At 43.4% G+C, this 25,540-nt stretch overlaps 4 protein-coding genes across 6 annotated transcripts in view; 3 read left to right on the top strand and 1 right to left on the bottom strand.

Annotated features, from left to right (window-relative positions):
- The window catches only part of nlgn2a (neuroligin 2a), a 91,667-nt gene extending 84,440 nt beyond the window's left edge, over positions 1–7,227 (top strand). For 2 of the 3 annotated variants that reach the window (XM_078795161.1, XM_058069096.2), the window contains 4 exons: positions 1,253–1,518; positions 2,622–2,775; positions 3,112–3,478; positions 3,655–7,227. In XM_078795161.1, coding sequence (XP_078651287.1) covers positions 1,253–1,518; positions 2,622–2,775; positions 3,112–3,478; positions 3,655–4,483 — 1,616 coding nt within the window. In that variant the 3' untranslated portion in view covers positions 4,484–7,227. The remainder of the gene's footprint in view (positions 1–1,252; positions 1,519–2,621; positions 2,776–3,111; positions 3,479–3,654) is intronic. The other variant, XM_058069099.2, reaches the window with a different exon arrangement.
- Positions 7,228–7,996: 769 nt separating this feature from the next.
- pop7 (POP7 homolog, ribonuclease P/MRP subunit) lies at positions 7,997–11,293 on the top strand. Its single transcript, XM_058068618.2, has 2 exons — positions 7,997–8,155; positions 8,366–11,293. Exon 2 carries the CDS (start codon positions 8,408–8,410, stop codon positions 8,867–8,869), a length of 462 nt encoding a protein of 153 aa, XP_057924601.2. The 5' UTR covers positions 7,997–8,155; positions 8,366–8,407; the 3' UTR covers positions 8,870–11,293.
- Positions 9,444–17,520, bottom strand: epoa (erythropoietin a). The gene is made up of 6 exons (XM_078795146.1): positions 17,327–17,520; positions 11,992–12,122; positions 11,811–11,897; positions 11,568–11,732; positions 10,622–10,723; positions 9,444–9,971 (listed from the first exon to the last, which is right to left on the bottom strand). The coding sequence occupies exons 1-6, from the start codon at positions 17,346–17,348 to the stop codon at positions 9,906–9,908; spliced, it is 573 nt and encodes a 190-aa protein (XP_078651272.1). The 5' UTR covers positions 17,349–17,520; the 3' UTR covers positions 9,444–9,905.
- A 6,269-nt stretch (positions 17,521–23,789) lies between these two features.
- ufsp1 (UFM1-specific peptidase 1) lies at positions 23,790–24,915 on the top strand. Its single transcript, XM_078789106.1, has one exon. It carries the CDS (start codon positions 23,981–23,983, stop codon positions 24,704–24,706), a length of 726 nt encoding a protein of 241 aa, XP_078645232.1. The 5' UTR covers positions 23,790–23,980; the 3' UTR covers positions 24,707–24,915.
- Positions 24,916–25,540: the final 625 nt, after the last annotated feature.

Here is a 25,540-nt window from a genome sequence, read left to right as displayed (position 1 = left end):
GATTGAAAGGAACTCCGTTGAGGGTGCCGCTTGACGATGACGTCAACATGCATGCTTACACAGCATTAACACGTGTGCAGAGTGACTTCCTCTAAATAAAAGCAAGGCAGTACGGTCGTCCCTTATTAGTTCCAACCGCGATAGAAATTGTTGTGGTTGGAGAATATGTAACCTATTTATTAGAGCCTTGTAGACATGAAATAACACCCCTATAGTCACCTTGATGCTTGTATTAGAAGATAGTAGACATGTCTCTGAACAAAATCACAAGTCAATAGCAATGACGAGTTTCGGTTTCTGTTTTGGTTATGTCAACAACTGTGTATGCCAGAGTGAGTCAGTCAGTCCAAGAATGATATTTTGCTACAAAAATGTGACATTTTACTGAAATAACATAATAAATGTTGTAGTCAATGTGGTTTTTGCTTTTCGTACAGAATATCATTAAACATTTGTTGCTTATTACGGAATAACTTTTCGTCCAAAATCCTACTAAAGTGTCCCTTTTGTAAATTTGACAAGTAACTGACCCAATACTTGTGTTCATTCATCAGGGAGGCTCACGCCATCTGCAGCGGAATGCTAACACGTATTAACAAGGGAAAAACAAACACCGACGTCGCCTGTCTGCTTCATTGTTATCACCACATCACAGCCATCATCTTCATCATCAGCATTGATGCTGTGTGTCTGTCATTCCCTCCCTCCCCCGTTTCCTCTTCCAGGGGTGCCAGGTAAGAAGTACATCATCCACCCCGCTTCCCAGCAGTCGTGTCCCAAACGGAGGGAGAGTGATAGCATATCTGACGTGGCAGCTAAATAGACTCTTACAAGAATCCCAGAAAGAAAGTCGTTTTAAAGAAAATCTCCCATCTCGTCTGCTTCCATAACTTCTCGTCTTATAATTGATTTCCGAGGGAAAGGGGGCTTAATAATTCACCGGCCACTACTCTGAAGCGGAAAAAGAAAAAGAGCATGCGAGGGGAGACGAGTGATGCGGGCGGTTCCCCTAACGAGCCACTTGGGCAGTGGGAGCGACAGAACTAAAGAGTCCGAGAGACTTGAAGACGCCGAGCGAGACCACCACGGTTAGAGGAGGACAGCTCGTCCCAAATTCTCGTTAGGCTCCATGTGACAGCTTTGAAGACATTTTGAAAAACTGCAAATGGAAGGATTGATTACTCTTGTGTGTTAATGACGTTGACAACATTCATGGTGTAAAAGTCCAACAGGAGTTTCTTTCTCCTTCCAGGGCTTTTCCACAGAGCCATTGCCCAAAGTGGAACAGCCATCTCTAGCTGGTCGGTCAACTACCAGCCCCTGAAGTACACCAAGATCCTGGCCCGCAAGGTGGGCTGCACCTACACCGAGACCGCTGACCTGGTGGACTGCCTTAGACGCAAGAACTTCAGGGAGCTGGTGGACCAGGACATCCAGCCGGCTCGTTACCACATCGCTTTTGGTCCTGTGGTGGACGGAGACGTGGTGCCTGACGATCCTGAGATTCTCATGCAGCAGGTGACGTTTATTTCCTGTAAGCTCAGGGATGGAGTTCTAACTTTTTTCCTTTGAGAGGTGCAAGGAGAAAAATCCAAATCTCAGTTACTTTTGCTAGTATGTAAATCCTGGCAAAAACACATTTTATGGCTCCTGGACTCAACCCTCAAAAACCCTCCTGGAGAGTAAGAAATATCCAACCGTTTCCGCTTGAGAGGAAATTGGTGCACATGTTTGTCATGACAGCATGTACAAAAACCATCAAAGACCTTTTACCTGGGGTTTTCCACCGAGGGCTGCATACTGAACAAAAAAAAAATCAAAGGATTTCTGCAGAGTCTGATTCCTATCAATGGAATATTTTTGTAGCTAGAGCATCACAAACCTGTTTAAGACCTTCAAAATATAGGTTTTAACATTATTAGAGCCCTCTAGGCAGAAAATAGCACCCCTATAATCACCTTTAAAGTCATATAACCCAATATCGCAGACGGAATAAGAGGAAATAAGCCATTTAAGTCATAAATAAGGCTCATGTGTGTTTCTATAAATGTGTTCCTTCGAGGAGCTGAGTGGCGGTTGGACAAGAATTGATGTTGAAGGTTCAGAGTTGAGTTTGGACTCTAGCAACAGTAGCCTGTTTTTATTAGGGATTTCTAGTAGAGGTTATTTTGCCTGTTAGATTTGGTAATGACGTCTCATCGAACATTACAGTACCATTACTGACACCTAGTGACCAGTGTAGAATACTACATATCATTCACAGCATTTTTGAATGAGTTTTCTGAATGCCTTTTAAATCGATATGTAAAATTTGCATTAATATGCATTTTTTTTAATAACAATAGGCTGTATTCAACCACATTGTATGTATTAGACATATTTTGTCCCAAAATTCAAATCATGAAGTGACAAGGAACGACTGCATTGTTAGTATTGTTAATACTATTAATATTTCAACATTTTCTCATTACGTTATCCCTAACTTAATTTTTTTTTTTTTTTGAAATTTGAAAATATGCAGGGGGCAATAAAAATCCATCACGGAGACCCCCTGTTTTGTATATTTGCCACTTGTGGGAATGTTTAGCTTTGACCGTATCCTATCCACCTTTTGCCACTAGGGGGAGTTTCTGAACTACGACATGCTAATCGGTGTGAATCAAGGTGAGGGTCTGAAGTTTGTGGACGATAGCGAGGACAACGACGGCATCTCGGCCGCCGCGTTTGACTACACCATCTCCAACTTTGTGGACAACCTCTACGGCTATCCCGAAGGTGAGAGATAAACAACGACATGAGAATGACTTAGCAGCGGTTTAAAGCGTGGAAAAGATGAAGTAAATCAACCGAGGTTGGTTGGAATGCTGCGGAATACAAAGAAGCCTCTCATGCAGTACCGTGAGGGGGCGGGAGGGTCCATGCTTTGGCCTTTGAGCCTCTGTGGGTACTAATGCCGCCTCTCATCATCCACCAGACTATGGTGGTTTCGAACAGATCTGACGGCTGACGGGCAGCCTGTCAGTCTTTCAGAGACCTTTTCTACCTCTCTCTTGACCATCTTCATTTTGTCTGATTTTGCCCCCCTCTCCCGTACCACACTTTGTCCTCCAGGCAAAGACATCCTGAGGGAGACCATCAAGTTCATGTACACCGACTGGGCAGACAGGGACAATGGCGACATGCGGCGAAAGACCTTGCTCGCGCTGTTTACAGACCACCAGTGGGTGGCCCCGGCCGTGGCCACCGCCAAACTCCACGCCGAGTTCCAGTCGCCCGTTTACTTTTACACCTTCTACCATCACTGCCAGACCGAGACGCGGCCCGAGTGGGCTGACGCCGCCCACGGAGACGAGATACCGTATGTTTTCGGAGTGCCCATGATAGGCGCCACGGACTTGTTCCCGTGTAACTTCTCCAAGAATGACGTGATGCTAAGCGCCGTGGTAATGACCTACTGGACCAACTTTGCCAAGACTGGGTAAGCATTCCGAATTCTTTTAAGGGTAACGTTTGTACCCCTCGAAGGTCACCGTGAAGGTGTATCTTTTGTTTTGGTAGAAGTCTTACTAACCAGGTTTTGAGCCATCAAGTAGTCCACAGTAGAGGTTTTGAGTCCAGAAACTGACATTGTCCCATTGATTGGTCCTCCACCAGGGATCCCAACTTGCCGGTGCCCCAGGACACCAAATTCATCCACACCAAGCCCAACCGCTTCGAAGAAGTCATCTGGACCAAGTTCAACTCCAAAGACAAGCAATACCTCCACATCGGCTTGAAACCCCGTGTCAGAGACAACTACAGGGCCAACAAGGTGGCCTTCTGGTTGGAGTTGGTGCCCCATCTCCATAATTTGCACGAGGAGCTCTTTCCAACCACCACCCGCTCCCCACCAGGCCCCGGCCCCGGTACCCCCAGAACTAGAACTACAGGCCCTCGCACCACTCACCGCCCATATCCTACCTTCCCATATGACCCAGAACCTGATAGTTCTGAGCGTCCACCTCGGGTTCTTTTTCCCGGAGACACCCGTGATTACTCCACCGAGCTGAGCGTCACCGTCGCCGTGGGAGCATCCCTCCTCTTCCTCAACATCCTGGCCTTTGCCGCCCTCTACTACAAGCGCGACAAGAGGCACGAGATGCGGCGCCACCGTCTCTCTCCTCAGCGGGGCGGCCCCGCCAACGACCTGGCCCACAGCCAGGAGGAGGAGATCATGTCCCTGCAGATGAAGCATTCCGAACACGACGCTCACCACGATATGGAGCCCCTACGGCCCCACGACATTCTGCGGCCCTCGTGCCCCCCTGACTACACACTGGCGCTGCGCCGGGCCCCAGATGACGTGCCTCTGATGACGCCCAACACCATCACCATGATCCCCAGCACCATCACCAGCATGCAACCCCTCCATGCTTTCAACACCTTCCCCTCGACGGGCCACAACAACACCCTGCCGCACCCCCACTCCACCACCAGGGTATAGTACCAGATGACCCTGCGCAGCAGCACCAAGGGACCGGGACGTCTGGCCGTGCTAACCATCTAGAAGTCCCCTGGGTGAGTGGTTTGGTGACTCTTTAGTTTCTCCGAGAACTACTCCACCTCCTCTGTAATGTGCTGCCAAGCTTAGCAGCGCCCTCCAATGGTGGAATGCGGAGATGCAACTGAACTGCAAGGCAGCAACCATGACCAGTTTGGGAGAAACTACTCTTTTCATGGAGGGTTTTTCAGACCAGAGCCCCTTGCCATTTCTTGAAGGGACCTCTCGCCTTTTTTTTTTTTTACTGCAGTGTCATCTCTCTTTATCTCATTCCTGTGTGTGTGTTATTCTTTCCATCATCGTATCCCCGCTGCTGTTGACATATGACCCTCTCTCCAGTCCTCCATCGGTTGAAAGGGGGTCATCTTTAACTTCTACTTCTAGTCAACCAGCATTCTTGGTGCCAAGTTCAGTGTTTGCATTCTGACAAAGAAGAGAAAAAAATACAATATTTACTGTCCACTGATAAAAGTGCCAAATTGGCCCTTGATTGTGTTTTTCTTTTCTTTCACCGCTTGTCACTTTCTTTCAAACATGTCCTTAATTGTTGTTTTTTATGTGCAATGACTTGTTTTTGCTGAAAATATAGATATAGAGAAATTATATATATAGTTATATATGTGTACAAAGGAGAAAGTCTATTGTTTTGCAGTGGGGGAACTATGCATGAATTATTTTTAATAGAAGGAACACAAGGATGGAGGACACTGTATCCGCACGATTCCCCCAAAACCGACAAAAGCGCTTCACCTGGTTCAGGAAAAACAAAGCGTTGGTCTTCATCTCCTCCATCTTTCATGTTGATATTTAGACAGACACGCTTCTGTTGTGCTGATGCAACCAGCAGCAAGCCCATTCGTATGACTGGGACTGCCTTTTCTGTGCCATCGTGCATTTGTATCTCGCACGTCCACTGTCGGCTTCCTGTGTGCCTGGTCCAGACTGGGTTTGTGCACCGACCCCGAGCGTGTGTGTAATAATGTTATGCGGAGAGGGAGACAGGCATGATCTTCCCACTCGTTTTCATGGTTCCCGACTTGGGCTACTTCCTCACAGTGAAGGTTTGGGTGAGAGGACTGAAAGCACACATAGGCCCCGCGTACGTGGAACATGGAACCGGAACAAAAGGGAGTGTGCTGGAAAGTGAGCCGTATTCTGCCCTTTTTCTTGGTGGCGGTGTTGCTTGTGCGCTAGCCTGTTTTGTTTGATTTCTTCTTTGTTGTATTCCCCTCTGTCTGAGAATGTTGCAAGCAAAGAGATATGTGCACAATGAAAACACAAAGCAGTCTACTTGGATGTGCTTCAGAAGCCGACAAGATGGCTGCCAAGGAAGAGACTTTGCAGACAGCCTTAAACGAGTGGACTCACCGATGCAACGCTTAAAAGGCACGGCCATCTTTGTATCGTCTGTGTTTGCTGAGATGATACATTTGCTATTCCGTCCTCCGGATGATCCATGCTTTTCGTACCCCTGCGAGGTCAGAGCGAACAAGGGGCCGTGAGGTGACACGACAGGACAGAACAAACAGCTGCCTTTGGAGTTTGGGCTGTTTTTAAATCCTTGTCTATTTTATAAACCGCCACTGGAGGGCGCCAACGCAACGGATGTCTACAAATGGGAGATGAACACAAGACATACAAAACCTGCAAGAGAATCAAAACTGTACATTTTTAAGTGTAAGAATCAAACAGATAGAAATATTTGTAAATATTAAGTTTCTTGTCAGTTTTTATCTTTTTTTTTGTTTGTTTGAGTGAATGAATGAAATAAAATTTGTGACGACAAAAGACAACAGGTGCAGTTTGCAAAGAAAGGGCCGCCATCTTGACTTTCATTTGTTCTCATAACCACTTTGGGCCATGTGGACATTTTGTAGCATTCCACACTGGAAAGTCACTGTAGCAGAAGTGCATCATACTGGTTTGTTTGAAAAAATACTACATTGCTTTAATTACCTTCCTTTATGCTCTTACTTTGGAAGTACACCTTCAGATTAAAACATATATGCATAGTTTTGGGAACATGTCACGTATAAGCCATCTTTGCCTTTCTGCCAGTTAACCCACACAATGGGGAGGTGAAGGGAACCTGCCAGTGGTTCATGGTGAGAACCTTCAAAGCGAGACGAGGCCCTTCATTAGACATTAGCTCACTTCCCATGTAGTCATGTTTACATGAAGCCACTTTAAAGTGGGTCATGAGGGCTTTGATACCATAAGATGCCTCGACACGTATTATTGAGATCTTAACAGTTATGATGTTATCGTCCGCACACTGTGTTATGTCAGCGATGAAGGGACTATGTTACCATGAATAAAACAAAGTCATCAATTGGAAGTCAATGGTACCTGCAAGCACACAAGAGCCAACACACACACACACACACACACACATTGTCTATACGCATGAACTTCCTGCTCCTATTCCATGCAAAGTTGCACCTGTTGTCTTTGTTAACTTTTCAAATCAGAAACCCAGGATTTGAGTTAAGAAAAAAATGGTTGCATAACAACATTTTGGGGGAAATTGTGATTTTAAAAAGTAGAAAAAAATATAATTGAGGTGATGATGTTTCTGTTTACTTTAGAGGTTATTATCCACTGTATGCTGTGATTCTGATTTGGGAAACATTAAAGACGTTCATAGCCAGTGTGTGCATCAGTCTCTGTGATTGAAACTACTATTTCAAATATTACATAATTTGCACAGTGGGTAGAGGGGGGTCTTGACCGCTGCAAAAATCTAATCCAGCCCATATAACCCCCGAATATAATCACATAATTCCGATTTATTATATGCATTATCTTGCTTTTCTTTATTTCTGTTATATTCCAACAAAATAGGATAATGTTTAATCATCCACTAATGTAGCGTCAACCAGTTTTCTCTACCCCATGTTAAATATTAGCTGTTTTTTTTTTTACGGAAACATGAAAAGGCAGACAGACAACAATTTTTCATTGTTGGTCAATGAAACCTAATTAAAAAAAGGAAAAAAAACTGACCAAAAAGAGGTAAATACCTGTTAAGTTAGGTCATGAGTACAACCAGTACTGTGTAGGACCAATGTTGGGTAGCAGCTTTACCAGTTCAACTAGTGATCATAACGTCTCTGTTTTCCACATCAAATATCTTGTCAGTAATGAAGTGTGTAGTTTATTGGTGTCGATACAGCGATGCAATTGATTAATCTAAAGTTGTTGTTTTTCTCAGCAAGTTAATACAAAATCAATTGAGTGGAAGCTGCCACCCTCCTGCTAGCTAGTGCCTAAACACGATAGGAATTAACTACTGTCTCGTTGTATCAAACATTTAATTCCATGGAGAATCCATATAGAGAATACCACACCTAACAAAGACCACAAAATGTTTAGTTTATTGTGTTACCGTTAAAAGAGTTGAACATTTTCACGTTGTTAATTTTAAATCTCGTTTTTGTGATCGTAATATTGTTTTGTACGGTACAGTCATCCACTTCCGGTTTTATTCTACTTCCGGGTGTTACTTTTTCCGGGTCAATGGCTAAGAACAATCTACGCTGCTAGTGTTAAACACTAGCTAGTGTTTCAACAAACGAGAAAAGGAGACTGTATCCTCGAATTATCGCCATAAAGGTAAGTGACTTTTTATTTGTGATTCCTAGTCTATAATAATATTTTATATAATAAAATGGGTTGTTTCGAAGCAGAGCGGTGTGTGTATAGTTACCGAACCGTTAGCTTTAATTGCTAGCTAGCTTTATTTTAATTGGCTCCTGGTGGCGTTTCACCTTAAATACATGAAATTATTCAACCAGAGTTGCTTCGACTTTTCTCCTGCTGCAGCATTTCGCTCCATTTGCTGGCTTCAGTGCCTTCACACATTCGATGGATATGACGGAGCCGGGCAATCTAGGGATGACTTCCCATCCTGCAGCGGCCCCAGTACACTCGGATCCCACTTGTCTCACTGTGGACATAGACCCAGTGGAGTACACCCTTCGCAAACGACTCCCTCGTAAACTCCCCAAGAGGCGAAACGACGTGTACGTCAACATGAAGACGGACTTTCGGGCTCAGCTGGCCCGCTGTCAGAAGCTACTGGACGGCGGCGGCCACCGGGAGATCTGCGTTCACGGCCTGGGCCTGGCCATCAACAGGGCCATCAACATTGCGCTGCAGCTGCAGGCCAGCAGCCAGGGAGCGCTGCAGTTGGCCGCCAACACGTCCACGGTGGAGTTGGTGGACGACCTGGAGCCTGAGGATCCGGATGAGGCCGGGGAGCCCATGACACGCACGCGTAACAACTCTGCCATCCACATCAAGGTTTTCTACCCTGACCCCCAGTGACCGCAAACGTGTGGTTCCCTCGACAACCAACGCATGTGTTTGTTTGTATATAGTGTTATTATAATGCTTTAGCAGCCTCGGAGGACAGAAGTTATCCTTTTGCATGTTTTATAGCACAGTCAAAACACCTGCCTGTGACGTGTGTATACACACCAAGTGTTTTGCAACGCTAGGAACCAGGTATGCTAAAGTCGGTCAGGGGTGCCCAAGCCTTTTCTCCCTAGGGCCTTGAACTATACCAGAAAAATAAGTTGGTAAACAACATGAATTAAACAGCACAATTTTTGTTCAGGGTGTTATATATGGTGAATCTGTCTATAAAAACGTCAACAGGTCCAGGCTGATGTACAGACTGTCCACTAGATGTCAGTAGATAGACAAAGGCATGTTGTGCCCTTGTTTGCTATGTTAGCACATTAAATATAAATTATAATTAACTTACAGTTCTGTTCTGTCAGTGAAACGGGTCAAGATGCCATCTAGGCACAAATAAAGTTTTCTGTCATGCATACGTTCATTTGGCCTGATGGTGTGTTGCTATAAACGTCTAAACATTGGATGCTGCATGGTCGCCGTGTGTTAAAGCGGCCTTTTATTTTAGGGTCAAAGCTATGCAAGCTCTGCGGTTTATGCCGCCGACCGGAAGACAGTGGAGACAAGGACAGACTGGTTGTTTCTATCCTTTCTTCATCCTAGAGTAATGCTTTGTATTTAAATAGCAAATTATACAGTGATTGGACACAACACGAAAACAGGAAAGGAGAACATGTGCAAACATCCTCAAAACCATCGTGCACTTGCGCAACAAGTTACAAATGAGGAAAACAACAAGGAAGAAAACTCGACTAGTTTGGAATTGTTCAACTTCCATTTTCTCCAAATGACGCAAAGTCCAGGGGGCAGTTTGCTTTCCTTTGCACGCTTGCAAACTGAAGACAGTCTTGGTGTGTGTTTGTGGAAAGAGTTTCCAATGGCCTTGCAGGATGTTTTTTGTTTCTTTTTTGCAGGCTATCAGCGTGCTGGCTCTGCTTGATTGTTAGCTGGACCGATAATGACAAGAGCGCAACTTCACAGTTCTCATGTCCTCCTCAATGACCTCTCGCTGTGAGAACATACAAAACAAAGTAACATTTTTTTTTTTACTAATGTCTGAAAGATGGACACTGAAAAATACAAAGCTAAAAAGTAGAAAATTTGTATAAATAGTTATTACTCAATGTTTACAAATATATATTAAACCTTGACACAGAGTAGAAATCTAATAAACGTGACACATATTTTTACAAGTCCTGGCTGAAGAAGTGTGTAAAGGCTTCTCATTCATGTTTCGTAGCCATGCCGCATTGGCGTGTTAATATTTCTGGGTGTCTCGCTCCGTAATTCACTTACAAAGGTTAATCTCTTGGGAAAGAGACGGGGACACCACGTGCAGTCCTAACTGGCACACACTAGTGCATTGACACACAAAGTGCAAGAGCAGTGCTTCTCATTTTGGTCAGCATGTGTCCACAATTCAAGGTGCCACTCTCTCCAAAAGACCCCCTGCAACAGTTCTTCTTCGCTTTAGCTTACTTTTTTTTTTTTTTTTAAAGGATGGTTTGGTGGTTTGGTTGTGGTTTCTAGCAGCTGGCAAGTGAGTCGTCAGAGTGGAGGCCCTTTTAAAGCAGCTTTAGCCTTGGGAGTGGGGAGACGGGGGGCCGATCAGCTGACGTCTTGCTGACAAGCCTGCGCATCTGTGAGCAGGAGACGTACTTTGCCTCGCAGAAAGTTGACGTGCACTTGGAGGAGGTCGGTCGCCGTGGACACATGCCACGTTCCCTCCAGGCCCGCCGCACTCGCTGGTGGCGTGTATTCCTGAAACAGCAGAAGGAAGAACATGCATTGACATGAGAGCCTTTCCACCAACAAGAAATATCCTACTTTTTGGGGACACGTTTATTTCGATTTGGAGCATCTGTGAGGTCACTGATGTTGGACAACCTCATAGCAGGTTCATCTAAGCATGCCAATGGGAATGCACTGGGAACAGAAAAGGGCCTTCCTGGAAGTTTGAATTGATTTGAGATGATTTGATGCTGTTGTTCGTATTCTAAATGCACATCTGAATGCCTTCAGATTATACGTCTACTACAAAATTAAAATATTACAGAAGTTGATTAAACACGAGATGACCTTTCCATTTTTGTCAAACAGTGAACTTTTTTCATTTCAAAAGAAGAGCCCTGTTTATAGATTTATTTCAGGGAACTTGAACACAGGCTGCTCTTCAGATCAATTTATTTCTCTATAAACTTCATCCTGAAAAGTTCACTGTTTGGCAGCCTTGGTGCACAAGCCTGGCTGTCCCATGATAAATGCTGAAGAATTCCCACACAGACACACTCTAAATTGACAAGTCTTTCCACAAAAATCCCAACTAAACAAAGATGATTCTGGGAAAAAATGTGATTCACCATTTTCTTGCTAAGATTTGAGATCGCGATTCAAGTCCACCTGTGCAATATTTTTATTTCAGTGACCTTTAAAATGTATTTTAAAGATGCAAAATATTGTATTAGCCTATATGATTATTAATAGAAAATTATTTTTAATGTACCAAAAAGCCAATTGACTTGGGATCCTCTATAGAAATGAATAGAAAGATTCAAAATAATTTCTCCTATTTTCCACTTGTGTCTGACGACTGACCCCAACTCACCGGGATGTTGAGGCTTCTCAGGATGGCGTTGATGCTGAGCACGTTCCTCACAGAGTTGTCGATATGTCCGTGCAGCGCCACGTTGGTGACCGAACTGCGGAGCAAGCCGAGGGCCTGCTGGAGCAACCATAAGCCACACTGCACCTCCTGGGCTTTCTCCATGGCCTTCCAAACCCACACATTAAAGCACGCTAAGTACATATATGTAAGCCAGAGGTCATAAATGTGTATGCAGACGCTTACATCTTTCCTCTCCCAGATGACAAAGTCTACTCTGGTTTGGGGAACGGTGACAGACTGGGACAGGCCACATCCCTCCCGGCATGACTTCTGTGGAGACAAGAGGAGGAACGGTGCCTCGGAGTTTACGGGAATGTCAACGGTGGTCGATAAAGCATTCCACCGCACATCACTGCGGACTCACCATGGCGACTTCTGCGTCTTGCGCTTCTTTGATGAAATGGTTGAGGACCCTCAGGTCACAGATGGGCCTCAGTGGGGACGGGAGGCTTGGGCGGGTCCACTCCAACAACATCAACAGCAAGGCAAGTAGTCCTGGCAGACAGCATCAAAGCACCATTTTACTTTGTATTTTTTTGCAATTATATCCCTCCATCCATTTCTACCACTTTTCCTGCCCTGAAACGTGGGGTAGCCATACAAATAAGACTAAAGTCTCATTTATTGGAGCTATGACGGTGTAGAGCATTCATTTTTAGCCCTCATATTCAGAAAGCTAAAGACCTGGAGGGCGGCATCCCTTCACCATTATCCTGTATATAACAGAACCACATTATGTTTTTTTTATGACCTCCTGATAAAACGATTATGATAAAGATTATGAATAGTACAGGAGCGCTCTGCATAACTGTTTCATTTGTCGGAGCCTTGGTGTAGTGTATTGCTACAAAAAGCATTACTTCATCGTCAAGATTACACAAGACCAGCCAAACTGATCTGAAGGACACTTTGCAATCCTTGCATACACAGCGAGTGAGATTGTGTGTCCACACATTAATACTGACTTTAAATCAACCTCCACATCTCCCGCTAATGGTGTTCATTCGATGCGGGTTCACTGGGTGTGCTTGGCAAATGAGAGCAGGTCGACTGTTGTGTTGTCATGTGGGCACGCCGCCTCACCCTTGTACACAGCATGCTGAATGCACCCTTTCACAGCAGGCCTACTGTGACGCACGCTGGGATGATACAGATGATCATCAGATGAAGTCGTAGAGACTTGCAGATCAATTTGTTAGCTCTTGGTAGGACTTCAACTAATCCAATATTCCCTATTCTATGCTCTCAGTTCTGCATGAAGGGACAAATAGTGTAACACAATATTTCAATATAGTTATTTAAAGATGGCGTCATCTGCCAGCGACAATAACAACTCTACAATCATAACATAGATTATGCTAACTAACAATATTAAGCAAAACACTTGTAGACATGTTGAATTGTGCAAATGTAACCACGCGATACTTTTTAATGTAACTCGTTAAACATGTCTGAAAGTAATAAACCATAGCCAGGGTTTCCCCTTAGGATTTTTTGAAGCTGTGCTGGTGGGCTGCATAAGAGGCCAACGTCACTGTGACAGATTTAAAAAAATATATATTTAAATTAACTTTAGGGTTTTTCACAGGTGGCTGAAACAAGAAATTGCATTCATGAACTTTAAATACATTTCTCTTGGTCTTTTCGTCTTTTGTCAAGTGACAACAGGGCTTTTAATATGGTCATGTCCCAAAGATATACTGTACCTGCTACTATAAACATGGATAATATTTACTGTATATATATGTTTAGTATACTGCGGTGCACACACTTTGTCAGCATACAAGTTACAAATCAAAATGATCTACCTCTTAGTATAAAACATACAACATATATAAAATCTAACTGTTCAAATTTGAAACTACTATACTAAATACTAATGATTAGTATTTCACATTCACAGTTTAAAAAATTACAGGAAATCAAAATAGTTGATATTCAGTAATTCTCAAGTAAAATTAATATGGCAATAAAGATCATTACACATAAACATTACAGATACTGTCACAAGCAATGGAAATTATTATGCAAAAGACAATGCAGCCGAAGTCAAGGCAACATATTAAAAAGGTTTCAGCAATGTTCCACATTTCCAATTCATTATTAAATTGTAGGAAGCACACATTTCTGTAGCGAAGTTTTCACTTTTTTTCTACATAACTAGCCTCTACAAGCAAATTCATAACTTTTATTGTAGATATAAGCAGCTTTCCGCTCACTTTATCTGTAATCAGAATACTAAAAATGAAAGTTGTGTGTGCCTACAGCTTTGTGTTCTCAGCTTTTTTTTTTGCCAAGGAGGTACAAGAGTGAGGAAGGTCGTATGATGTTGTGACATGAGTGACACACGACCAAAACACTACTTTTGCGATCGCCATAACGGGCAACCTTCTCTCCAACCAGTTTCTCCAAGAAGTGATTTAATTGATGAGCGCCTTGCCTCAAATGATTGATGCGTTGATTGGTTTAGAGTTGTGAAAGATCTCAGAAGTCAGCAATTGAGGCAATTGGACTGTGGAGTCCCCTGGGGTTGTTGTGGTGGTGGTGGTGGTGGTGGTGGTGAGTCTGGCCAGTGAACGACCCTCTTACATAGCAAAAGGTCGTTCACCTGACTGGTGGCCATTGTTTCCAAAGAACGCAACGATGTCAGGACATGATTGTACCCAGATGATAGGTGATGGTGTAAACCTCCTCATCTGTTCTGAGAGGACCTTTGACTGTTGTTGTCCTCCAAAGGAATGTCTCTCCTTTTGGAGATGAATTACTCGATGGACCGTTGTCCCGTTTGTACCAGCTGGCCAAGGGTGTATTTTCCATTGGATTTTGAGTAGGTGTGAAATAAATCTACCATTGCAATGTTTGTTTGCTGTTAGCACTAACAATTCTTTGTTGTGATGCAATGTCATCTGCACCAGATAGACAAGGCTTTCAATTTATGGATCCATGAGTGACACTCTGAGCAGCAATTTGGGCTGGATCAGGACTGGAGCTGCACCATAGTCAGTGTGAGCTCGGGATTACACCATTAAGTCACGACGGCATCCTGACTCTTTTCGGACCCTGTCTCCTCCGACGTGTCAGCCTCTCTTTGTGCCCGCTCAACTTCTGAAACCTATCAGTCATCCTCCGTATGTTCAGGCTAAAAAAAAGATAAGGTTCTGGATTTTCATTTGTCCCGTATTAGTTGTCGCTGACTTTCACAAAGTCTGCTATAGCAAACACAGAACACACATTCTATGCTGTTGTTGTTGACGGAATTGGTGCTCAATTAGTTGCTCAATACGACCAAAATACTGTAAGTTATACTGCATGTTATCACAAATGTGCCTGTTACTAAACGGTTACAGCATGGATAGGTGTTTGGGGTTTTTTTGAACCCCAATTATGTGCAGTCTTTGTGGAAAAACTGCCAGCATGAGGCGACTATCTGGAACGCACAGAAAAGGGAAAAATTTGTGTTCTTGTTTCACATCCAGATTGTGGATGGTGGGCAAAATTTAAAAAAAAAAAAAATTTCCTTCAACATAGCATACAAGCTACCAACCTCCTTCGAACACAAACGTGTGACTGAGTTTTGGGAATGAACTCTGACCATTTGACCTCCAGTGGGGCCTACGTGAGAATGCATCAGCATGCATTCTCACTGCAGCGGTGGAATTTGCGAGCATGCTGACGCTGGCCAAACTTAAAAGTTGAACAAGTCACGTCTGCCAACAGGTCTATTTTAAATCAGAGCTGGGTTGTCCTCAAGTGGCATCACTTTGGACGCGTCAGGTATGCGGGCAAAAGGTGTTGCGATGCTCACGTGCCACGTCCGTCCACTCCTGTCCAGAGCACACGGTCCAGCAAGCGAGGCTTGGATGCTATTTTAAGTGCATTCCCGTAAAAGAAGAATGCCTCCTGACCTCCACCATTGTGTGACTGGACAAATTGCAGATCTCTGATGACACAGGTGTGAAGTCACTTCCTGCTCGGCCTTGCTGGAATCCTGAAGATAACCTCTACTGACCCAGAGTACGTGACCGCTGTGCCACAAGGCTCACACTCGCCATTGACTCCCCAGTCTGCAGTGTCACCCTCCAGCCAAATTATCCTTTAGCTTGCAGAAAAACGTACCTTCAGAGGTTGGCTCAGTAATTAGCACAATTATTCAATTATTACTTATATTGCTTGATTTGTCTGGTATTTATCATCACATCACAAAACAGGAAGTGAACAAATGCTTAGATTATGAGCGTATATTTTTGCTCAAGTGCTGGTTTAAGTCGACATCCACATACATGGTCGACCGCTATCATCGACAAAACATGTGGGACAGCACAAATAAATGGCAACTTTACAGTCATCGCTTGTTTATTGATGTTAATTGATTCCAAGCCCATCGTTGATGAGGGAATTCCCGCAAATAACAGGAATATATTTATAGTTAGGGCACAGAAAACCTATTCACAACCTTTTACACACGGGTTCTAATTATTAGAGCCCTCCAAACATGAAATAACACTCCTATTGTCACCTTTACATGCATATTACCCAATATAGTAGACGTAATAGAAAATATGATAGAATATTAGCAGTGAGGGAGATCTTGTTTCTTTTTCTTTGTTTACTTCTGGGACTTATAAGCGATCTTATAAACTCTTTTCAAATTTTAGTGCCAACTCTCTCTCCACCACAGCAACACTTCCTCCTTTATCCACGGGGTGCGTTCATGAACGTCAGAATTTAGAACACTGGCCAAAGTCACAGGCAATGGCTACTTTTTGTTTTGATTTCGGTTATGATGTCAACATCAGTGAGTTCGGGGCGTCCACCTAATGTGAGTAAACGTTGTGAAATGACCAAAGTTAAAGCCCTATCAAAAAGTTGCGGCTGGACTTGATTAGAAATGTTCACATCCACTACGGCACAGCAACATTGCAGAGTTTGAACTGTTTTTTTTTTTTTTTCCAAGGAGGGATGAGGGAAATTGCATTGTCCAGATGTGCCGGCCTGACTGAGACATATCCACAGTCCACACACACTCTGCTGATTGCAGCCCAGGATGCAAGATACCCAAGATTCTAAATACTAACTAATACTGATGCAGTTATTTACTGTACTTTGTCGTTGACTTTTGCAAGGCCCCGCATTTATGTTACCGCAATACAGTTCCATTTGTTGCACAATTCCACATACATTCAATATTTGATGAATTTATTTATTTCCACAATACATAGTCTCCTGTTATGCTTATATAATAATATTGAAAGAGTTCAAAAAGGCAGGACAGCTGTTTATATTCAGTATTGGCCAATAATGTAAACCAACAATCACAATTACACATAGTTTAAACGCTTCTACTTGCATATCTTTCGTGTTTACATTTGAAGTCCAGTAAATGGGTACAACTGGACTCTTTGACAAGTCCAGTCATGTCAATATTCACTATATTTATTCACTATATTTGTCCACTCACACAGCCTATGGCTGCATTTGGCCCATCTTCCCTCCAAGGTACCCTTGACCACAACTGTTCAAGTCTGCATTTTGGACCTTTTCAAAGCAAGCAAAGGCAAATCCCCGAGTCTAATAAATACAATGAATGAGCATAGACTTTTTTTTTGTGACAGCCATGCAATGGCAAAAAGGCCTAACCAGTATTCGCGCACACATGCTGGATCTTTGTTGAGAACAAGACAACATGACAAGTCTCCTACCTCTACCGGTGGTCTGCAACATTCGCACACGGCTGCCTCATCTTTCAACAGCATGCCAGCAAATGCGCATCAATGAAGCCAGCACCCAAAAAAAAAAAAACCTCCGTGGCACACTCAACCTGCGTGGAAGTCAGTCTGTGTGGAATCACGGAGAGAAAGAGACCCCCTCCCTCCTCCAACAGGCTGCATGTGCATCACTGCAGGGCTTTGGCCAAAGCGTTTTATTAGCCTCCCCCCTCCCCGCCAACTCCAAGGCGCGGTCTGGCCCGGCTTGGACGAGGACGCGCACGTCCCCCTTTTTACGCACTCAATGCGGATCATGCATCCCTTCCAGCCGTGTGCGTAAAACATTTAAATCCACTAACTGAAAGGGTGCTGGGGGTGGGGGGAAGGTAACTCACCGGGAAAGTCCATGGCGGTGTCCGCATTGCTCACACCATCCGTGCGCCTCGGTCCGTTAATTGGAAACGAGGCTCTTATTTGAGGATCCACGCCACTTATCCGGTAGGTGTTTCTAAAAACCGATCCTCTTTGATTTTCTCTTTTTTTCTTTTTTAGCATTGATGACCACTGGGATAACGTTGCATTGTCTGACTGCTAACAATCCCACTGACTCCAAAATAGTTTTCTCTCATTGTTATCCCAATAAAGGGCTGTTTATAAAGATTGGGGCCCCAAAAGGTAAATAGTGGCTGGCTAAAAACCTGCATGGACTTCCCACACATTGTGTGCGCAGATTAAATACATTATAGGCACTTTCTTATTCTCTAATGACAGGGGAAATCTCCAAAAATGTCCAAATTAAGAGTTTCCTGCCTAATTATATCTGGAGGTCTGATTGGATGCAACCCAAATTGCACCTGACTTTGCTTTAGGCAGTTCTCACTTGTGGTTCAGTAAGGTCTGGACCAAAAATTTTGGTTTGGTTCGCTTTGTGTTGACACTCTTTTTTTTTTCTTTTTTCTCAAGGGAACAAAGGTTGAACAGGAAAGAACATATGCATCATGTAAGAACATGACTGGGCAACTTTTGTAACATATAACATGACACAGCTCAAATATTCCAAACCAAAATGTCGTTTTCTGATTGCAAAACTGTGGTTATTTTTATATTCTGCTATATTTACCATTGTAAATTATATCATAAGCTTCTAGAATATACTTTTAAAGAGCTTTTGTGACGTAACTGCTATTTTCCATACCAAAATGACATTAGGATTGAATATGTAAATTTTTATCGATCCAGCCTTACATGCATTTTCTTCCACTCATCCGGTTTCAGGTCACAGGGGAAGCGGTCTCAGTAAGGAAGCCCAGACTTCCTGGTCTGCGGCCACCTCTTCCAGTTCCACTGGGGGGGACACGAGGCATTCCCCGGGCAACGGTAAGACAACATACAGTAATCTGTAGAGCCTGTCCTAGAATCTGTCCATGGAATGTTTTCAGCTCAAAACGAAAAAAAAAACGTATTTCATCCACACGGAAAAGTTGTCGGAAATGTATGAAAATCTGATATTGGTTGTGACCAATAGAACAAAGGAGAGCCCTGCATGCAAAACAACAACGGTGGTCTACAGAGCTGTGGAATTGGTGCTATTAGCAATATTGTAACTGTACCTTACGTATAACATATAATAATAATATTGTACATCCAATCCGAAGTGACTGATGCCTTCCTATGGCAGACAGTCAACCAATTTTCCGCTCCAAGAAGAGTCAGGGAATTCCAAGAATCCTCCTTATGGTGGCCATGCTGGTGTGAGAGGATGGCAGTGTTCCTAAAATAGCAAAGTCATGGTATAGCTTCCTTGTGATATGATAACACAAACGGCCCTTATTGAAACGCAAGAGATGAGACTCCGGTGGCTTTTTTTTTTTAATGGTGATGTCAAACGTCCTTGTCGTGACCCTGTGGAGCAGCAGAGATTAGAGTGCATTGATGTTTCCTGGAAGTTCCCTCTGTGTGGCCCATAGGACGCTGTGTCTTACAGGAGTCATGCGTGAGCATTGTCACATAGATGAGTGACTCAAAGTGTCAACAATATGGCTGCAACAGTACATTTTGCTACAAAGTCTTTGGTTTGGTTTAGTTGACAACTGATTTTCCATGTTTACGTGTCAAAAGCGAGCGACAGGAAGTGTACGTCCACCGTTGTTGCACCCCCACATGCCCGCTTCGTATGTCAAAAAGCAGATGAGTAGGTGAGGTATTTGGCGTGGAAACGGAAATGCAGTGGTGGAGCTATTTGGTGGCCACCATTGGCCATCTTGACATTTCAAGTATCTTATTGCCACCCACGTGTGAATAATGGTTTCACCTTAGGGTATACCCCAGCACATATAGATAAGTAACCATTCACAGTCACATTCATTTAGAACAGGGGTCTCAAACTCAATTTACTTGGGGGCCACTGGAGCTAGGGTCTGGGTGAGACTGGGCCGCATCAGGTTTTCCAAAAAAAAAAAAACACATTTATTAAAAACAGAAAAATGACTTGCAGCTTTGCTTTTTATTGGCCTGTGGCTTATTGTAAAATAAAATGAGAAGTATTTATTGTCTAAAGGTAGACGCATGTCCAGACAAGAAAGAATTTGCTCTTTAAATACTTTGGATCCCGCACCAAGCCCTCAGACTAGAGCTGTCCTATCTAGTCAGATTAGAGTTGCCCCACCGAGTCTTTAAGGATGAGAGGTGAAATGTCTTCTAAGACAACCTGAACAGTCCACTTGTGGCCGATTCAATGACATGGGAATTGATTTGTTGGAGAATCACCTACCAGCATCGTGTCACTATTTTAATGTTTCATTTCTGCATTTTGCTCCCTTGCTGTACAATAACATGAATTGCATGATGCCACTTTAAACACAGACACTCCATTAGGGACACCTGCACAATACAAGATCTCACTATACCTACACAATGATCCACACCATCCACGCTAAATACAACAAAGCCAACAAAGGAGGGATTACTCAAAAAAAAGTATGAAGTGACCACAAGTAGTCGGCCAAACGAGTGTGTCCTCCAAGTATGGAAGAAAGTATGGTCATCTCTGTGTGGAGTTTGCATGTTCTCCCCGTGCATGCGTGGGTTTTCTCCGGGGACGCCGGCTTCCTCCCACATTCCAAAAACATGCTAGGTTAATTAGCCACTTCAAATTGTCCATAGGTATGAATGTGAGTGGTACCCCGCCTCTTGCCCGAAGACAGCTGGGATAGGCTCCAGCACCCCCGCGGTAGAAAATGAATGAATGAATGTTTCTCATTGGGTGCTGCAACCAAAATACAGGGTGTCGTCTTCAGGGTCTGGAGATTTCTATATGCTAATCAACGTATGCCAACACAAGACGGAGTCAGAGCTTTTCTTCCTGTGATTCACGCACAAACTTGAATGACCTGGAGAAAATGAACCATGACGCAGTCCCCAGGGGAAAATATCTCAAACGTTCTTCGCAAAATAATAGATAGGAGTTATGCTACGATGCTAGCATTAGTAGAATGTTGATCAATGAAGCAGTCAGCTAATAGGATATCATTTTTTGTTGCAATCCACCAGTTGTTATGGAATTGATATTGGGAAAATATACATAAAATTAGTTTTTTTGGGTCTTGTTTTTGTGTATATATATATATATATATATACATATATACTCATTACTCATCATGTTTTAACTGTGTATTAACCAATGAATGTTGTATTTTGGTGTGTCTTCTATTCTGTTTACTTGCTTTATTCAACTTCATTCTTCTGTAAAGTGTCTTTGAGTATTTTGAAAAGCGCTATACAAATAAAATGTATTATTATATTTATATGGTAATTTATCAGCATGTTTTGGTGAACAACCAGTTAGTTTTGTAGAGATATTCTAACCTACAGTAAACGCACAGGGTCCTAATCAATATTTATTTCATGAAAGAAGCAAGTTTTAGGTTCCAAACTGTTTTTACCTTTGAGCGGCACTTCTTTAAAATTCCTGCGCATGGATATGCATCCAATTCCACCTATAAAGCTGGACTGCGATGTTAGAGTTGAGAACAATGTTGACAGATTGTCACAGTGTTTGCTCTGGCAGTGAGCTGTTTGCTTATGTCTGAGCCAACATGAGAGCATGGAGACAAGGTACGTGCTGCGAGCCATGCTTCCTGGTCAGCGTAGGAGGATTGGGGTGGGAGGTGAGTGGGTGTGAGTGTAGTGCGAAGGGGGGGGGGGGTGCAGTCATTGCGACTCCTCGCTCGGATTGCTTTTATTAGCTTTAGGTGAGGATGCTTATTCATGGAACACACCTGATGACTTCATGATGGCATGTAGAGGCCAGCAGACTCCAGTGTTGTTGTTGTGTTTGTGTCTCCATTGCGCCTCCACATTTGCGGGCTGGTGGCCAACTAGGGTTATTCCTCTGGCGCGACACAAGACAGGAAGCTGACATAAAAGAATGGAGGGGTGGGGTGCAGGGAGAGGGTCCCTGGAGCCGAGGTACTGGGGCCGGAGGGGGTCATTGTTTCGGCTTGTATGCATCAATGATGACAAGACTATGTCCTTACAGTAATCCCTGATAGTAATGTGTGTGTGTGGATGGGTGGTGCATGACAGGAAGCACACCACAGACATTTCCATCACACTGCTTTGTCCTCGCCATCATCAGAGCATACCACCTGACATCTTATGTCCATGGAAGAAAAAATCAGACACATCTCTGTGGTGGCCATTGGACCGATATTAATCCATCGTATGGCTGTGGTATACAATTCTTGTGTAAACATGCTGAAAGAGGTTCTGTTTAATGTATAACCAGAGGTTAACATGGTATTCATTGACTTGCATCCTTCTTAGGACCAGTTCAATGCTACCCTATGCCTCAGTATATGATTAAAAATGTACTTTTATCTTCTATATGTCGTATTCTTCTTAGCTGAACCGCTAAGACACATTTATTGATTTCATTCTCTCCATTTCCAAGAGCGTTTGATTGACATTTGTAAGTATAGTTGAGAGTTATAGGCAATTCCGTTTGAGATCATTTAATAATGCCTTGTTTGTTTTTCATGTCTTCGTTTGCAGGAGGTGTTCCAAAAGTTAAGTGGTCTCAACACAGCGTCAAGAGGATCTCCTAGACCCCAGTACAATGTACAAAAAGTATAAAAACACAAAGTTACCTTATTTAGCATTTAGTATTTCTCCAAGGGTGAGTGTGTTTGAAAGCTGTCATTTAATAGCAAGCACTTAGCATCACTGGTTCTCTGAAGAAGATGCCACTGGTTCACAGACAAGCGTCTGGTCCAGTTCTGCTCCTGTCAGGAATGAACACAAAATTGGATGAGAGCGGCAGGAAGGAAGTGACACTGTAAAAGTGGTGGGAAATAGTAAACCTGTTCCCACATGAGCTGTGATGGGTTCAGTGTGGCGGCTGCTGTTCTCCTCACTGGAGGAGCTCATGTCACAGCATGTGGCTCCCTCTATGGGCTGGTAGCTGATAAGCACATTGTAATCATTTGTCAACGAAGGCCCAGCCTGAAGGTGGACGCTTGGAAGAAGGAAGTTTTGTGGAGGTCACTGGCTTTGGCGCTTTATCCTCAGTGGTCCAGAAGTTTACTGTCATCTCCACAGACTCAAGTTGATTCAGTTCCAGGTTGTCCTGACCGCAACAGGAGACCTGCTGGTCGACCTCAATTGCATAAGTACTTCGGTACGAGGTATATTATTTAAAAAAAAAACAAAAAAACCTTAAACTGTATTATGAAAAGCAGGAAGTGAACAAATGTAACAATGACTGATTGTAAAAGTACCAGATGGAGGGGTAGGATTTAATAAGCTTTGCTTCTTCCTACTCCTTTTGGACATGTGGAACTGGGGACTGAAGTCTACAAACAGGATCCCGGCACATGTCCCCGCAGAGTTGTTGACGTGTTGCAGAATGTCGTGCATCTCCGTGTACGCTGCATCCTCCACGCATCTGTTTGGCTGGTAAGCAAACTGCATTGGATCCAGCAGCCTATAATGCCTTCCAGGCGGTCCAACAGCAGGTAGGCACCAGATTTTATTGGTGGAGGTTGAAGCTGTGAGTGAGGTGGGGGTTGGGTGTGAAAACCTGCAGTACAACTCTTTCAGGTTGTTGGCTAGTCTTTTGTTCTCCGCTGGTTTGGGGGGCTGTTTCCTGAAGTTGGTGATGGTCTTCAAGCCTTTCTGCACAGTATCTGTGTCGTTTGAGTATTGTTTTTGTATTTACACCACAATGGTTCCACTGTACAAAGGGTGAAATTTTGCATTTCATGATGCTAAATAATTTCATAATAGGTGACCGAGCAGAAAATATTAATGTTTACTTTTAATGTTATGTGTCAATGTGGATTCAATTTATTTTGATCATTTGATGCCTGTATTTGGAAAATAACAAAACCATATTTCAATTTGTACCTATTTTGGGGGGCCCTTTTAGAATTGTCCTTTTTTTTCTTTTTTCCCTTTTTTTCAGAATATTCCCTGATTATTTGTCAAAGAGGAAGTCCGTTGGAAATAATTTTAATGGCAGAACAAATGTGTTGGAGTCGAAGTAAGAACACGGAAGAATTACAGAGTTGCACCAAAACAGGAAGTGCAGCGCAACACCGCGCTAGTTACGCGACGTTAGCTTGTTAGAAGTGACTTTTTCAATGGACTATGGCGGAACCTGATATCGTGATTGATTGGGGAGGGAGTGACGCCCGAGAAGTGGATATCTCGGCGAAGATGAAACCTCTTTTGACGAACGTCCACACTGGTCTTCTTCCCCCTCTGGCGGACCCTGTGAGGATATCTATCAGCGATGGAGACTACCAGTACTACCATTACGGCTGCGATGGGCTAGATGACAGAGGATGGGGGTGTGGCTACCGCACCATTCAGACAATGTCATCCTGGTTGGGCCACAACTTGAAGGTCCAGAAAAGACCTCCACCGAGCTTCCAGGACATCCAGCAAGCCTTGGTCTCTATGATGGACAAGCCAGGCTCCTTCCTCGGCTCCAAGGAGTGGATTGGGACATTTGAAGCATCACTGGTCCTGGATTATTTTTACAACGTCTCCTGTAAATTGGTGCATGTCAGAGGTGGAGGGTTGGAGTTGGAGGATGTCGCCGTTAAAGCGCTCCATCAGCACTTGGACAAGCATAGATGTCCTGTAATGATGGGAGGGGACAGGGACAACTCCTCTAAGGGAATCTTCGGCGTGTGCACTGGGAAAAGTGGAAGTTACCTGCTGGTTGTTGACCCCCACTACTATGGCGGTCCACTGGAGAGGGCAGAAGCACAACGCCAAGGCTGGGCGGCATGGAAAAGCGTGTCGTCTCTGGATCAGTCGTCTTTTTATAATCTCTGTTTGCCTCAGACTGGCACAAAGGTCACTTAAATATGTTCTGTAGTGGGGTGTGTCAGTGGCGTGTCATAACACCAGTGTTGGTGCCTAATCTGAAGTAGAACTGCACGATTCTGCACAAATGTAAACAAATGTTTTTTTTTTCTTGCCATTCTCTTGGATGATTCTATTCATGTGCACATCGTGTTCATGGGCATGTGCCCTTGTTTAAAATAAATTACAATGCTTTTTTATTAGTATTATTATGAGATTCCTTATTGTTTCAAACTTCCAATGGTCGTTCCGCTGTTCTTCAAGGGAGGCTTGATGCAGCTGGCTAAATAATCCATCATGTCACTTGCTTACTCCACAGTACATTCACGTACATAATAAAGACAAACCAAAAAAGCCAATTATTGTGAGCTGATGACAAAGGTGAAAGGCTTTCTATCTTTGGCAGGAGTGTTGAACTTGCAGGGATTTGCATTTTTATAAAAAAACAAAAAACAAAAAAAGAGTTCTGGGGCATACAAAGTCAAGGGGTAGATGCAAAAAGCTAAGACGGAGGGTGTGACAGCCATTTTGATGCTCTACTTACGGTTTGGTTACTGTCCACAAGTGTTAAATGCACACATTTGCATTTACTGTTAATTTTCACAAATATATAATATTTTGTGTTACATTGTTGATCTTGTTATAGTTTTCAAACTAATTGATTATTCAACACAAGAGATTAGAATGAGAGTTTTTGCATTTTGCAGTGTTTACTTAATTTTGTTCAAGCCATTATTGTATTAATATTGTTACTGAGTCTTATACTCTACTCTACCAAAAGTTTGTTGGTAAAAAATATATTTTTGTTTGGCTATTTTTTGTGTGTTTTGTTAT

This window comes from Doryrhamphus excisus, linkage group LG2, assembly GCF_037039965.1.
Source record: "Doryrhamphus excisus strain RoL-2023G ecotype Guam linkage group LG2, RoL_Dexc_Guam_v1.1, whole genome shotgun sequence".
NCBI lineage: Eukaryota > Metazoa > Chordata > Actinopteri > Syngnathiformes > Syngnathidae > Doryrhamphus > Doryrhamphus excisus.
The sequence above is the reverse complement of the archived record's forward strand: the minus strand, read 5'-3'. Positions and strand labels throughout refer to the sequence as shown.

Bases quoted from the DNA above. Each gene is read 5' to 3' on its own strand.
- pop7 (XM_058068618.2), top strand. From the start codon at position 8,408: ATGGATATGACGGAGCCGGGCAATCTAGGGATGACTTCCCATCCTGCA.
- epoa (XM_078795146.1), bottom strand. From the start codon at position 17,348: ATGTTGCAGACCACCGGTAGAG. The intron at 11,898-11,991 runs GTGAGTCCGCAG...TTGTCTCCACAG, and splicing joins AAGACGCAGAAGTCGCCATG to AAGTCATGCCGGGAGGGATG. The intron at 9,972-10,621 runs GTACGTCTCCTG...ATGTTCTCACAG, and splicing joins TCAACTTTCTGCGAGGCAAA to CGAGAGGTCATTGAGGAGGA.
- ufsp1 (XM_078789106.1), top strand. From the start codon at position 23,981: ATGGCGGAACCTGATATCGTGATTGATTGGGGAGGGAGTGACGCCCGA.